The sequence below is a fragment of the Branchiostoma belcheri genome, unplaced genomic scaffold (assembly GCF_001625305.1).
Source record: "Branchiostoma belcheri isolate BF01 breed outbred unplaced genomic scaffold, Haploidv18h27 scaffold174, whole genome shotgun sequence".
Classification (NCBI taxonomy): domain Eukaryota; kingdom Metazoa; phylum Chordata; class Leptocardii; order Amphioxiformes; family Branchiostomatidae; genus Branchiostoma; species Branchiostoma belcheri.
In genome coordinates, this window is record NW_017803202.1 from 501,953 (window position 1) to 514,771 (window position 12,819).

A 12,819-nucleotide genomic window follows, 5' to 3' on the forward strand; every position below is an offset into this window, starting at 1 on the left:
ATCCAAAAATACTTTGCGCAGGTCTCAAACCTTTGGGTTAAGATGCTTGTTTTGTTGATTTATTTGTTTGTTTGTTTGTTTCCCAGGTTGAGGTGGACCCCGGCACATTGAGCTGGACTTCCGGGAGAGGAAGTAGGATTGTTTTGTTTATTTTTGTTTGTTTGTTTCCCAGGTTGAGGTGGACCCGCGCCGTCGCGAGCTGGACTCCCGTGAGCGGAAGGTCCCGAGGAAGTTCCTGGTGCGCTCCCTGAGGGAAAAGGAGCCGGAGATGTCCTCTGAGACCCAGTACCAGGTCCGTCAGGACGGCAAGCAGCAGACACGCAAGACCATCGCCATCCAGATCGAACGCTCTCGCATTCCGGAGATCGAGTCCTGGGACGTAAGTTAAGCTTTTTGTGCCCATAGTTAGTGAGTATAATTATGTGTGTGTACAGAGGTGTTTATATAGGTAGACGCAGTACTAAAGTCCGCCAGGATGGCAAAAAACAGACGTGCAAGACCAAAATTGCAATCCAGATCGAGCGTTCTTGCATTCCAGAGATCGAGTCCCGGGACGTAAGTTTGGGTTTTCATTTTACCTCCATGGGGGTTTGTGCTTGATTGTGTGTTGCTTTTGTGTCCATAGTTTTGAGATACTGCCAACTCTACACATGAGAACTCACGAGACTGTAGCAGTCTTGATCACAATTTTGCTCAAGAAGTTCCGCGAACTTGCCTCACATGCGAGAAGACAGTCCTGTGACACATCTCATATTTCGGAGCTCGACAAGTACAGCTCAATTCTGTTGCAGAATGTCACTTCTAGCGGCACAGAATCTGATGAACTTTCAAGCTAAACTTTTTTTAGTAAAACTTTATTCCAGTGGTCGCTGAAAATTTGATCCCTGCAAATTGTGTGTTGGAATAAAGTTTAACGTTTTACTAAGATTACTACCAAGTTGAACACAGATGAACTTTCATGATAATCTAAACTTTTTTATTTCCGTTTCCCCAGACTAAGATGTGCGTGGACATGCAGCTGGAGTACCCGACCAACCGTGACGTGAGACTGATCCAGGACGGAGTCACCCAGGCTCTGGTGGACGCCAAGTGGGGCGCCGACTGCTCAGGAAGGGGACCCAGGGTCCAGCTTAATGTATGTAGTGCAGTATGTTTTCTATCCTCTATCAGGTCTTCGTGATAGGTTATGTATCTGTATCGGTATTGCTAGACAGTATAACCATCCTTCAGGTGTTACACACCAGATTCTGTACCTATATTCATATAGCTGGTATAACCGCCCTTTGGGCCATAATGAACGTCCAGGCAGCAGCTGCTTATATCACTGAACAACCAGCTCCACCGAATGTAAACCTTTGCACATCTGACTGTGTTACACAACAAAACAGTAACTTAACTTCTTAAGCAACTGGATAGATTTTCATCATTTTAAATTACCTGAAAGTCTAACCCTCATTGATGTAACTGCATTCATTGAGCATTGTTTGAGGCTATGTAATGGGGTAATGCTTCTAGTGTAGTTGGTGGCAGCAAGTTCCACTCTACGAAAAAAACAAACAAAAAAAACAACAAGAATCTAGCTAGATTAGTGTAAACAGATTTCTGATCATGACTGCTGTACATAAAATCTCCCTCCAGGCCAAGTTCCAGAAGTCTGTAGAGCAGCGCCGCCAGGAGCGCCGTGAGGAGGCAGCGGAGTGGGAGAGCCGCAGCGGGGAGGTGCTCACCCAGTCTCAGGAGCAGAAACTGGACTCCATCCTAGACTCTGTCAAGTAAGGCTCACTCCTCCAAACTCGAGTACTTCTTAAAACTTTACTCCTCCAAACCTAACTCAGTCTTAGGAGCAGAAACTGGACTCCATCCTCAACTCTGTCAATTACAGTAAGCCTCACTCCTTAGACGCTTTTGTACTGTAAATCACTTTAAAAATGAGCTCACAGAACCATATGTTCTCAGTGTGGCAGGTACAGAATAAAGAAAGTTAGCCACACAGAAGTCACATAGAAACTGCGAAGTTCAACATAAAAGTACTGAGTTAAAAATATCTTGATTTCCGGTACAAAAAAACTGTGTCAATGTTCTGAAATAAAGGCAATGATATGGACCAGATGGCTGTCACCATGGTATTACTACTGGTGCTGTAGCAGACATCATGTGGAGTAGGATTACATTATGAAGCAAGTGGCAGGACGGGCTGTTTAGCAAGTACTCAATACTGTGTCATAGCAGATTCATCTCATAGCATGTTTGTTATATAGCAATAAATTCCATACTTTACATGTATATCTTGTACAATTGCAGTTAAGTTTATCATCTATCCTCCTTATGTTCAGGTCGCTGTGGTCATGGTCCAAGAGCAAGAGTGAGGAGAGAAGCCCACGTTCGACCGAGTGGGAAGAGTCCAGGGAACAGGAGCGCTCCAGCCAGGAGAAGTCTCAGGAGAGAGCCTCTAAGGAGACCGGAGAGGCCTCCAGGTCTTGGGAGACGTCTTGGCAATCCTCCGACAAGTTCCAGCAGATAAAGCTGAGGCGCAACCTGTACAAGTAAGCATATACACCTGCACACATGATTTCATGTTGCCTTAAGTTTATACCTGTGACACATAGTTCTTTGCACCCATCTATTGCCAGAGACAATAGTACCACACCATTATATATTTTATTTTTCAGGATACTACAAGAGATTATCTTTTAGATATTAAACTAGAAGAGAAGTGTGCCTAGTTCTATGCATGAATGGGTTAGAGTTAGGATCAGACATGGTTCTGGATAGTCTCTATTGTATCCAGAACTGTGCCTATCTAGTTCTATGCCTGAATGGGTTAGGGTTAGGATCAGGCATGGTTCTGGATAGTCTCTATTGTATCCAGAACCGTGTCCATCTAGATCTATGCCTGAATAGGTTAGGGTTCTAAGGATCAGGCACGGTTCTGGATAGTTTCCGCATCTCCAAGAACGTAGATTAGTCCCAGGCACGGTTCTGGATGGTCTCTGTGCATCCAAGAACGTGGATTTGCCCCAGGCACGGTTCTGGATAGGCATGGACTATTCAGTACAGTGCATTATTAAAGCAAGGTTCTGGATAAAGCACGGTTCTGGTTACAGCATGCCAGTAGTACTCCCGAGCCTGTGCTTTTTAACCCCTACACTGCAGACACGGAGTGCCTAATATATAGTATGTTTAACCTGTTATTAACCCTTACCCCACAGGCAGTGTCTGAAGGACCGCCGTGATGGCCAGCAGTACTCCCCTGTCTGTAGTGAGGCCCTGGACCAGCGTAGTCTGCTCAGGGAGCTTAATGCCGAGATTATCTTCCAGAACGTAAGCAGTAGATTTTCAATTATTATAGTATTATTGGGCCACACTTAATTTTTTTCTGATTTGCAAATAAAAATAAAAATCCAGAATCAACTGCAAAATGCTCATATTTTACCCTGAACAGTTGAAAACAGCCCTTTTCATCCTATTTGTTACAGTTATTCCATCTTTCAATGCAGTGGTATCATTAAAAGTTCAAAATTCATTGTTTAAATTTTGAACCAGCCTAGTGTGTTGACTTCATGGCTCCTATCGTACCATTTTGGGCCATAATAGGATGCCTAGGCCTGTTTTTATTTTATTTTTTTTCGCCCGCCCGCTCCATTATTTTTCTAGAAAAATCCGTTAACCAAGAAATTAAATTGGTGTGGCCTTATAATAGTAATGTCTTTGAGTAATGTACTGTCACAAGAATAGCATATTGACTGGAGAATTAAGGTCTTCAGCCTTTGCACACTTGAAGAAGCAACACAGGCACAACCGGTCGTGTGACAGGCTGAATAAAAGTTCTAAACGGGAACTATGCAGCTCCAGATGTCTTACTGAGGGACGACTGCGTGTGTGAGATGTCGGTTAGCTTGAGGAATGAATCCCCTCTACTATATACAGATTCAGCAAAGAAGTAAATAGAAGAGTGGATTCATTCCCCAAGCTAGCTAACGGACATCTCGCACATACAGTCGTAAGACACCCTGAGTCACATAGTTCCCATTTAAAGGAACAGTTGTTTGAGTAACTTTTTTCTTGTGTGTTAATGTGTGCTTTTTTATTTTCCATCCCGTGTTGTTGGAAGTCTGAAAACTTAATAGTTATTTACGTCAAACTTTATATCCCACATTATCATAATCAAATGTCTCTACAGACAGAAATAATTGATTATTATTATTTCTCTGTTTCTCTATCATTTTCCGTTATTATTTTATTATTACCTGGATGGATCAATCTCTGTATCTTTTTATGTGAAAATATAAAAAAATAAATAAAAACTTTATATCCCATAGATTCCCGTGTGGCTTCAGCAGGCCAGCCTTGCCGCCCATCGCTACATCCAGAACACGTTCTACGGGCGCAGCAGCATCAGGCAGGTCGGAATAAACAACCCTGCTGGTCAGATTCGCGTCCGTGCCAGCCTGGACCAGCCTCAGAGAGAGATGAATGTCACAATCCGCACCCCTCGCCAGGTACATTTGTCGTTAAAACGTTTCAAATGTTACGATATAGTAGTAAAATGCAGACAAGATCATTCAGGCAGGTGGGGATTAACAACCCCGCTGGTCAGATCTGTGTGCGTGCCAGCCTGGACCAGCCACAGAGGGAGATGAACATCACCATCCGCACTCCACGCCAGGTACGAACTCAGGATTGCTTAAATGTAACATTAGGCCAAACTAATTTAACAGGTGTGGTTTTAGGACAGTAGATTAACAACCCTGCTGGTCAGATCTGTGTCCATTTCTCTCTGTCCTCCATCGCAGCAGGCAGTTGACTTAGAATCATTCCACTGTCAGCTTCTAGTTTTATGTAAGTCAAGTGTGGTCTTCCGTGACTTCTCTTTCCATGACTCAGGTTCCACAGTAAGAGTTTGTGTACTACCTCATCCTTTTTCCTCCAACAGTGGCCTACAGAACATAGTCTCCTTTGCCGTCTTGTTTCAGCAACTGGCAGTATGTTTTTGTACAGCTCACAGTTTGAAATTCTTTGTGTCCATGAGATGTTCAAGACATCTCTAACCTTCACCAACGTATAATAAACCATTCCTTCCCACGCAGGAGCACAACATCAGCCGGGTGCCTCTGGACTGGGTTCCTCTGTTCTTCCCTTCCACAAGGCGAACCCTCACTGAGCAGGCCATGGACAAAGTCACCAAGAACAAGTACACTCGTGAGTACAGATGCCGCTCTGTTGGTACAATTAATAATATAACTGTGCCACATTTACGTACATTATACTCATGTCCATGTTTTAGGCTAGACACAGAAATTCACCAAGAAAACTTGTGAGTAAGAGATTAAGAGATGGGTCTAATTAGTTGGTACACAGATAACTCATTAGAAGTGCATTTCTCGTATAGTCCTTATTATACTGTCCAAGTGTTGAGGCTCAAACTTTGCTGATCCAAGATCATATCAACTTAAACATAGATAACATTGCTTGCTTTACATTTTGGATAGTCAAATGCATGGAAGCCCGGAAACATTTACTATAGACTTCATCAGTCTGCTGCGGCCACCAAATACACTTGTCACTGTACAATCGCACAAAGTTGCTTCTGATCAGTATTATGGCAGCAGACATTGTAGAAAGGTGCATAATTTACAACATCAAGATCTTGTGACTCACATGTAGATTGCTAATCCCTAGACATTGCTAAAACACTAATTCCTTTCCCACCAGCTTACTGCAAGGTCCAGGCCAACGACAAGATCCGCACATTTGATGATGTTGAGTACAAGTACCGGATCGGGAAGTGTGACCACATCCTGGCCAAGGACGCCTCTCCTGAGGAGAGGTTCATGGTCCTCACCAACAAACCCAACCAGCACAGGCCGGAGAAGACTGTCAAGGTTGGTGTTAAAATTTGAAACTTTAGATCCAACACAAAGAAGTTCTCTCATCTAGAGCAAAATTCCACATCATCTACCAGATACCTTTGACCCAGGGTTGATGTCACACTTCAAAGAAGCCACAATGTTAGTGGAACATACTCATATAGGGATGTTCTTTTGCACATTCTAATATTGTCTCTCACCTCACTCATAATCAAAAAGGGATGAGCTCTGGTGATAGAGCCAAAAAGAATATTTAAAACCTAACCCCATAAAGAATACAAATTTGGTGCCAAATGACAACCATAGCAGACCAAAGGTTATAAATTAGTGCTAAAACTGTTTTATGTACATCTGTTGATTAATATTTCCTCACTAATAATGTAACACTTCCTCATCATCATGACTGAAAGACAGATTGATTTTCAATTTCAGAATGATAAAAGTGTTAAAGTTTGTAATGTTGTTTTTAAGACTCCAGGAAGAATAGTGAGTATAAGCGTATGCTTATACTCACTAATGGAGATCCTTCAAATAAACAAATAAATAAACAAATGATCAATGTTTCTCTACCCAGGTCTTCCTGGAGACTGTAAAGGTTGAGTTCAGGGTTCAACCCAGCAGACAGTTAGAATGATTTTCAATTTCAGAATGATCAATGTTTAAAAGTTTAAAAGAAACTGTTTCTCTGCTCAGGTCTTCCTGGAGACTGTAAAGGTTGAGTTCAGGGTTCCACACATCACCACCAGTCAGGAGAGTCAGCACAGCAGGGAGACCAGCCAGGAACGCCAGAGGAGCCAGGAACGCCAGTGGAGCCAGGAACGTCAGGAGAACCAGGAGGAAAACCAGGAATGGCAGGATCAGGAGTGGAGGCAGAGCCAAGAGAAGAGGCAGAGCCGGGAGCGCCAGCTGAGCAGGTATGTCTGCCTGGACAGTGTGCTGTGTTAGCAAAATTAGATTACTTGTTGTTGTCGATACAGACAGGACACTAATTGATATGCTTTGGTCATTGGGTAAATAGTCTAAGAGGTTGTTACTTCTATGTAAAATGTTTCACAGTATACATGCGTACACAGAAAACTGTGTGAACTAGAAAAAGTGTTCCTGTTTCACATTTTTTCCTGGGCCTAGTAACTGTAGTATTATGATAATCAATGGCAAGATGGTCCTTATGGTCCTAATGGCAAGATGGTCCTTATGGTCCTAATGGCAAGATGGTCCTTATAAGACAGTATGATAGTTCCACCTTCCGATCACTGCAGGGAGACAAGCCAGCAGCAACCTGCCAGTTGGCTTGACACTCAGGAGCATGTTTAAAACAAAATTTACTAAATAACACCACCTAGTGCCTCTTTTACAGTAACTTAGTACTTTCCACGCTACCCACAAATTACAGAAAAAGTGGGATCCTATGTCTTCCTCTGTCTTCAAAAAAGAAGTCAAACCCAGTAGTTTTTACTAGTAGTTTCTTAGTAGTTAGTAGTTCCATGTGTACTAATTATCTGTTTTTATACCAAATGTTTCTTCTGTTCATGCAATTAGTCCTCGGGCATGAATTTGCAATAAAGCTTATATTATTCCAGGGAGACAAGCAAGCAGCAGCCAGGCAGCAAGCGTGAGTCCCAGGAGCAGCGTACCAGCCAGCAGACCTCTGCTGAGACCCAGTCCCAGTCCCAGAGCAGGACCTCCAAGTCTGTGGAGTGGACCAGCAGCGAGGAGAAGCTGCACCAGCATGTTCCTGTGAGTTTTCTTTGTCTTCGGATAATGCCCATCTGCCGAGAAGTCGGCAATAACTGGCATGTTGGGGGAAAGCTGTGTAAAGTGCCTTTCCCTAGGGCACAACATCGGGGTATGTAGGTGGAATTGAACCCAGGACCCATGGGTTCCAGGCCGAATGCTCTACCAGTATACCATTATACCACACTGTACCACAGTTCAGCCTGTCTGCATACAGTTCTTACTAATAGGTTTTACATCAGATTCTACATTTTAAACTTCCAAACGTTTACTGACAAAAGAAAACTACAACCCTGTTAACCTCCCAAAACCCTGACTCATTGCAGATAAAGTGGGATTTTGTTTCCCACTGCTTCCAAAAAAGATGTCAAATCCAAAAAGCTTAATATATATATATATATAGTTCATCTTTCTTTGTTGTATGGACTGAAAATCCTTTGCCTGCATGAACAATTATACAAATTTATTTCCATTAAACAGCTGCAGGCTGGAGCTCCCTCCTGACTAAGCTGTGACTATATCATGTTGTCATGCATTGATAACCCCATGGCAGTGGAAGGTTAATTTCTTGTTGTTTTAACCCCCAGATTGAGGTGACGATCGACGGACGTGAGGCCCAGATCCAGCCCGGCCAGACCAAACAGATCCGCCACGCGACCTCTGGTAAGGTCATTTGCACCATCCGTCGCCATGGCAACACCGTGGAGCTGAGCTCCCCCAAGCACGGCCTCAAGGTCAAGATGGACGGCCACTATGTCCAGGTCAAGGTGCGTTGAAACTACAGAACTCAGAATCTATGGCACAAAACTTTAAGTCTAAGATCTAAAACACGTTACTGAGGCTAGTACTAGGTCGAAATACTTTTTTGAGCCAGGTGCTTACAGTGTGCTACCTTAGAGGGCATCAGAATTTTAGGTTGCTGTCACCCCCCCCCCAATTGTTGAAACACAGTTTTGCACAGCCATACATGTATCTTGTCAATGATGCTGAATTACTTTTTTTCTGGTTTTGCTTACATCTGTACCACCTTCTCCCTGCTGTCTCACTTTTTTTTTTTAACGGTGTCGCTCAATGCAAGGCCATTGGCCACTTCTAGGCATAGAGCTACAGGACTGGTATAGAACTGTAACAGCAACTCTTCTCCCTGAGTCAGAAACATCCTGACCCAATAGGAGAAGCAGGGGTTACGAGGCTGGTCGGGAAAATTCCTTACCCCTTACCTACTTTGTTATCAATAGAATGATAATTGTTAAATATCCAGACAGCTACTTCAGTATTCTAAAGGTTAAAGACTCTCTCTGCTGCCTAACCCTGTAACTAATAGCTAGGGAACTGGTAGCCAAACGGCTACTTCAGTGTGCTAAATGTTAACCTTCTCCCTGCTGCCTAACCCTGTAACCAAATAGCTAGGGAACTGGTAATCAAACAGCTACTTCAGTGTGCTGAAGGATAAAGCTTGATCACTAGGCAAAAAGCAGCTGCGTTGCCTAAACAGCGGGAGGTAAAATTAAGGTGCTACAAGGGCAAACAAGCAATGGTCCTCTCCCTCAATAAGTAACTTTTCATCATCTTCCTTTGATGCCATTTTTTGCCTTTCTGGTGACAAAGATTTGCAATAAACTTATCATACTATTATGACGTCCCACCCAGGTGTCTCACGACTACCGTAAGAAGCTGGTTGGTCTGTGCGGCAACTTCGACGGCGAGCAGTCCAACGAATATGAGGGCCCTCGCGAAGAGGTCTACAGGTCACCCAAGGAGTTTGCCCTGTCTTACCAGGTCCCCAGCAGGCAGTGTGAGGAGGAGGGTAAGTTACACCTGTGTTAGTCCTGCTACTTAAGAAACTACAGGTCTCCCAAGGAGTTTGCCTTGTCTTACCAGGTCCCAAGCAGGCAGTGTGAGGAGGAAGGTAAGTCAACATCTTTCTTAAGAATTTAAGAAAAGTAAGTCCTGGCACCTCTAAAAGACCAGAGACTTTTTCCAGTCAGCTGGACCAATGTATTGCATAGTACCATGAATTAAGCTGCAAACTTTCTCGAAGCTGCATTTCTCAAAGCTGCATACTTCCTGGACGCATGAATCCCTGATTTCTTGTATAACCCCCCACACAGGAAAGAAATAGCAAGTGATCTGTAAATTCAGGAAGCTGCATACTTCATGGAAGCTACATGTACATACGTGTGTACTTTCTGGAAGCTGCATACTACTTCTTGACAATGTATAACCTTAAGATAATCACGTCTTGGATAACTAGGGCTGCGGACCGGTACACTGTACCAGTCCAATACCGTAAAAATCGTTTCGGTACAGGTCCAAAATACCGGATCATGACGTAACGAGTATATACCGAAATAGCTAGTTTACACCATGTATATGACTAAAGATAGGTAAATCCTACCACAAAGACGAAAAATTAGCACTGGAAAAGACGTAAACACCGTCGATCAGTGATTTGAGATCCTCAGTCTCACGAGACATCGCGAGAGTGTGGCTAATCCAGGGTTGTGATTGGTCAACAAACTCAAATCAGGTCATAAATAAAGATACTGACAAGTTGTCAACACTTTATTATTGTTTCTGTGTCATGATTGAACACGTGTTAATTTGTCAAATTGTTCAGGTACAGGTACAGGTCCGGACCTGTACCTAAACCTCTGTACCGGTACCTGTACCTGTACCTGATGTTACGTTTAGGTACGCAGCCCTATGGATAACCTATAAAAATAATCTCACACAAACAGGTAAGAAGCAGCCAGTGATGCGTAACATCATGCACACTCATCTGAACCACATACATGTAGCTGTTTGTCCTTGCTATTAACCAGTTTGGGAGTGGTTAACAGTAAGCTAACAGTAACACTCAGGATTTAGAAATATATCCTGCAAAAGCTGTGATGATTTTCCCCATAGGCAAGAAGCAGCCAGTGATGCGTAACATCATGCACACCCGTCTGAACGAGCGTAATGAGGAGGAGGCCTGCTTCTCCAAGACGCCGGTCGCACAGTGCCCCCCGGGCTCCAAGAAGACAAAGTCCGAGGTGCGCTCCACCGAGTTCCACTGCCTCCTCAAGGAGCTGCAGAGTACCCAGAAGATGATCAAGGTGACTTCAAGATTCCTTCAAGACTTGGTGTTTCAAATTCTGCCAGAACTTGACATGATAATATCCAACTTAGACTTAAACTGTTACATTTTGCATGTATCTCAGGGTAAAGCAGCCCTAAAGATTAGGCTGGGATTCAAACCACCAACTCATGAACTGTATTTCAGTTGCAGAACAACCTCAATACAGTATTTTTTCAACCGAGCATTATGGATACCATAATAACTGCCATATTGAATTATAATATTCATCATCATCATCAACATGCCTCTGGATTAATCTGGTGAGGTATGTTTGATAAAGTCACTCCACCCCATGGCAGGTCCTTCATGGCGGACACTAGAGCAGTCCCTGCGAGACCAGCGTTTTTCTCTAACATGGACAATAGTATAGTATGTGGTTGTCCCACTCTACGTCTCCCAGTGGGAGGCCATTGGATTAGCAAGTCTTTAAAGACTTGAAAGTAACGGTTCTGTTCTGTATTTTTTCAGCTGTACGAGACGAAGCCTCTGGGAGACAAGCTGCAGGGGAAGAGCACTGATCTGGTGCAGGACGTCGAGGCCGAGCTGGAGTGCCGCGAGGACTAGTAACCATGGCAACCGGTAACCGTGGCGATAGGTCACTGTGGCAACAGTCATCCGGCTTGCCAAAATCAGTCTTCACCTATTAGTGTCTAACTCTAAGATTTGATGTGTATATTTTGAAATATGCTGCAGCAATAAGAAAATTACTGTTTTTTTCTAACGTTTCTTAACTGTTTCTTTCTTGTTTAACTGGAGTGGATTGAACATATTCAATGTCGTTTTGTTTTCTTAAAGTGCTTGTTTGAAAGCATGCAGTATATTGGCTGAGCGCCATGAAAAATTCCTGATTAAACTGCAAAGCTCATGCACTGAAAAATGCTGGTGTGATGGTGTTATCTGTCTCTTTTCTTACATGGCAAGGGAAGTTTGAGAGAAAGATATTGAAGCTAGGGGTCCTGAACATCCAGACACCTTGTAGCTTTGATGATTTAATCAAGTTATTTACAAGCAATTTAGAACATGCACATTTTCTATCATTTTAACACAAGGGTGAGAGGCACCATCAACAAACATACAATACTCTTCATTTCAAGTATTCACACTACAATCAATATAACTTACTGGAAATCCTGAAAAACCAAAATGGTTGAAGCAACACAAAGCACACCTCACATGCTCAACCCCCTGGCATAATGACTTGAGTCATTCTCTAGATGAAGATCCTACCTAGAAATGCGTTTAAGAGCTACCAGTACAATACGGTGAATTAGTGAATGAATGAATGATTTCAAAAGCAAACAAAAACAAGTCCACAAGGCTTAAGGATGAATAGATGTATGCCAATGCATGTCAGACACAAGTGGATCATAGTGTCACGTTTCATGTAGAACCTACAGATGTGTAAGGCCATAAGAATGTATATAGACTCAGCAGGCTAATTTGAGTCTGGTATTTCATGAAAAACAAAGCCTCAAAGAAACAAAACGAACAAACCTAGATAAGTACAAACTCCCCTGAGTGTTCACTGTTTGTGAGGGACCTGTACGTCGGTGTACAGCATGCCCAGTGCCTGGTGGAACTGTTTCAGCTCTGCCTCGAGTCTGGCCACGCGATCCAGCACGGCGAAAAGTTCCTGTAACTTTCTCCTGCATCAGTTCTCCTGTGGTCTCGTAAGTCTTGTACATGGAACTCTCCAGGACACTGCAGGAGTTGGCTACCTGGAATCAGAACAGTCTGTTACATGTACATGTAGCAAGAAATGTATGACTGTACACACAACTGTCTGTTAGCAAGATGTAAATGTATGAGTGTACGTCTTGTACATGGAACTCTCCAGCAAACTGCAGGAAACACAACTGTCCGTCAGTAAGTGTGAGCAATGTGTAATTGTATGTTAGCAAGCATGTGTGAGCGTGCGCCTTGTACATGGAGGTCTCTAGAAGAATGCAGAAGTTGGCAACCTGGAGGTATCAAATCAATTTTATTGTGCCTCCAGTCTGGCCACACGATCCAGCACGGCGAAAAGTTCCTGTAACTTCTCCTGCATCAGTTCTCCTGTGGTCTCGTAAGTCTTGTACATGGAACTCTCCAGGA

General features: G+C 43.3%; 1 protein-coding gene across 1 annotated transcript in view; it reads left to right on the forward strand.

Moving 5' to 3' along the window:
* LOC109467033 (vitellogenin-6-like) overlaps positions 1–11,602 on the forward strand; it is a 31,090-nt gene extending 19,488 nt beyond the window's left edge. Inside the window, exons 26-39 of the mRNA XM_019764928.1 lie at positions 173–379; positions 995–1,135; positions 1,639–1,772; positions 2,334–2,543; positions 3,210–3,321; positions 4,320–4,499; positions 5,088–5,199; positions 5,713–5,882; positions 6,561–6,781; positions 7,448–7,604; positions 8,189–8,368; positions 9,252–9,408; positions 10,512–10,702; positions 11,194–11,602. Of these exons, the coding sequence (XP_019620487.1) occupies positions 173–379; positions 995–1,135; positions 1,639–1,772; positions 2,334–2,543; positions 3,210–3,321; positions 4,320–4,499; positions 5,088–5,199; positions 5,713–5,882; positions 6,561–6,781; positions 7,448–7,604; positions 8,189–8,368; positions 9,252–9,408; positions 10,512–10,702; positions 11,194–11,289 (2,268 nt within the window). The 3' untranslated portion in view covers positions 11,290–11,602. The remainder of the gene's footprint in view (positions 1–172; positions 380–994; positions 1,136–1,638; positions 1,773–2,333; positions 2,544–3,209; positions 3,322–4,319; positions 4,500–5,087; positions 5,200–5,712; positions 5,883–6,560; positions 6,782–7,447; positions 7,605–8,188; positions 8,369–9,251; positions 9,409–10,511; positions 10,703–11,193) is intronic.
* The last annotated feature ends 1,217 nt before the right edge of the window (positions 11,603–12,819 follow it).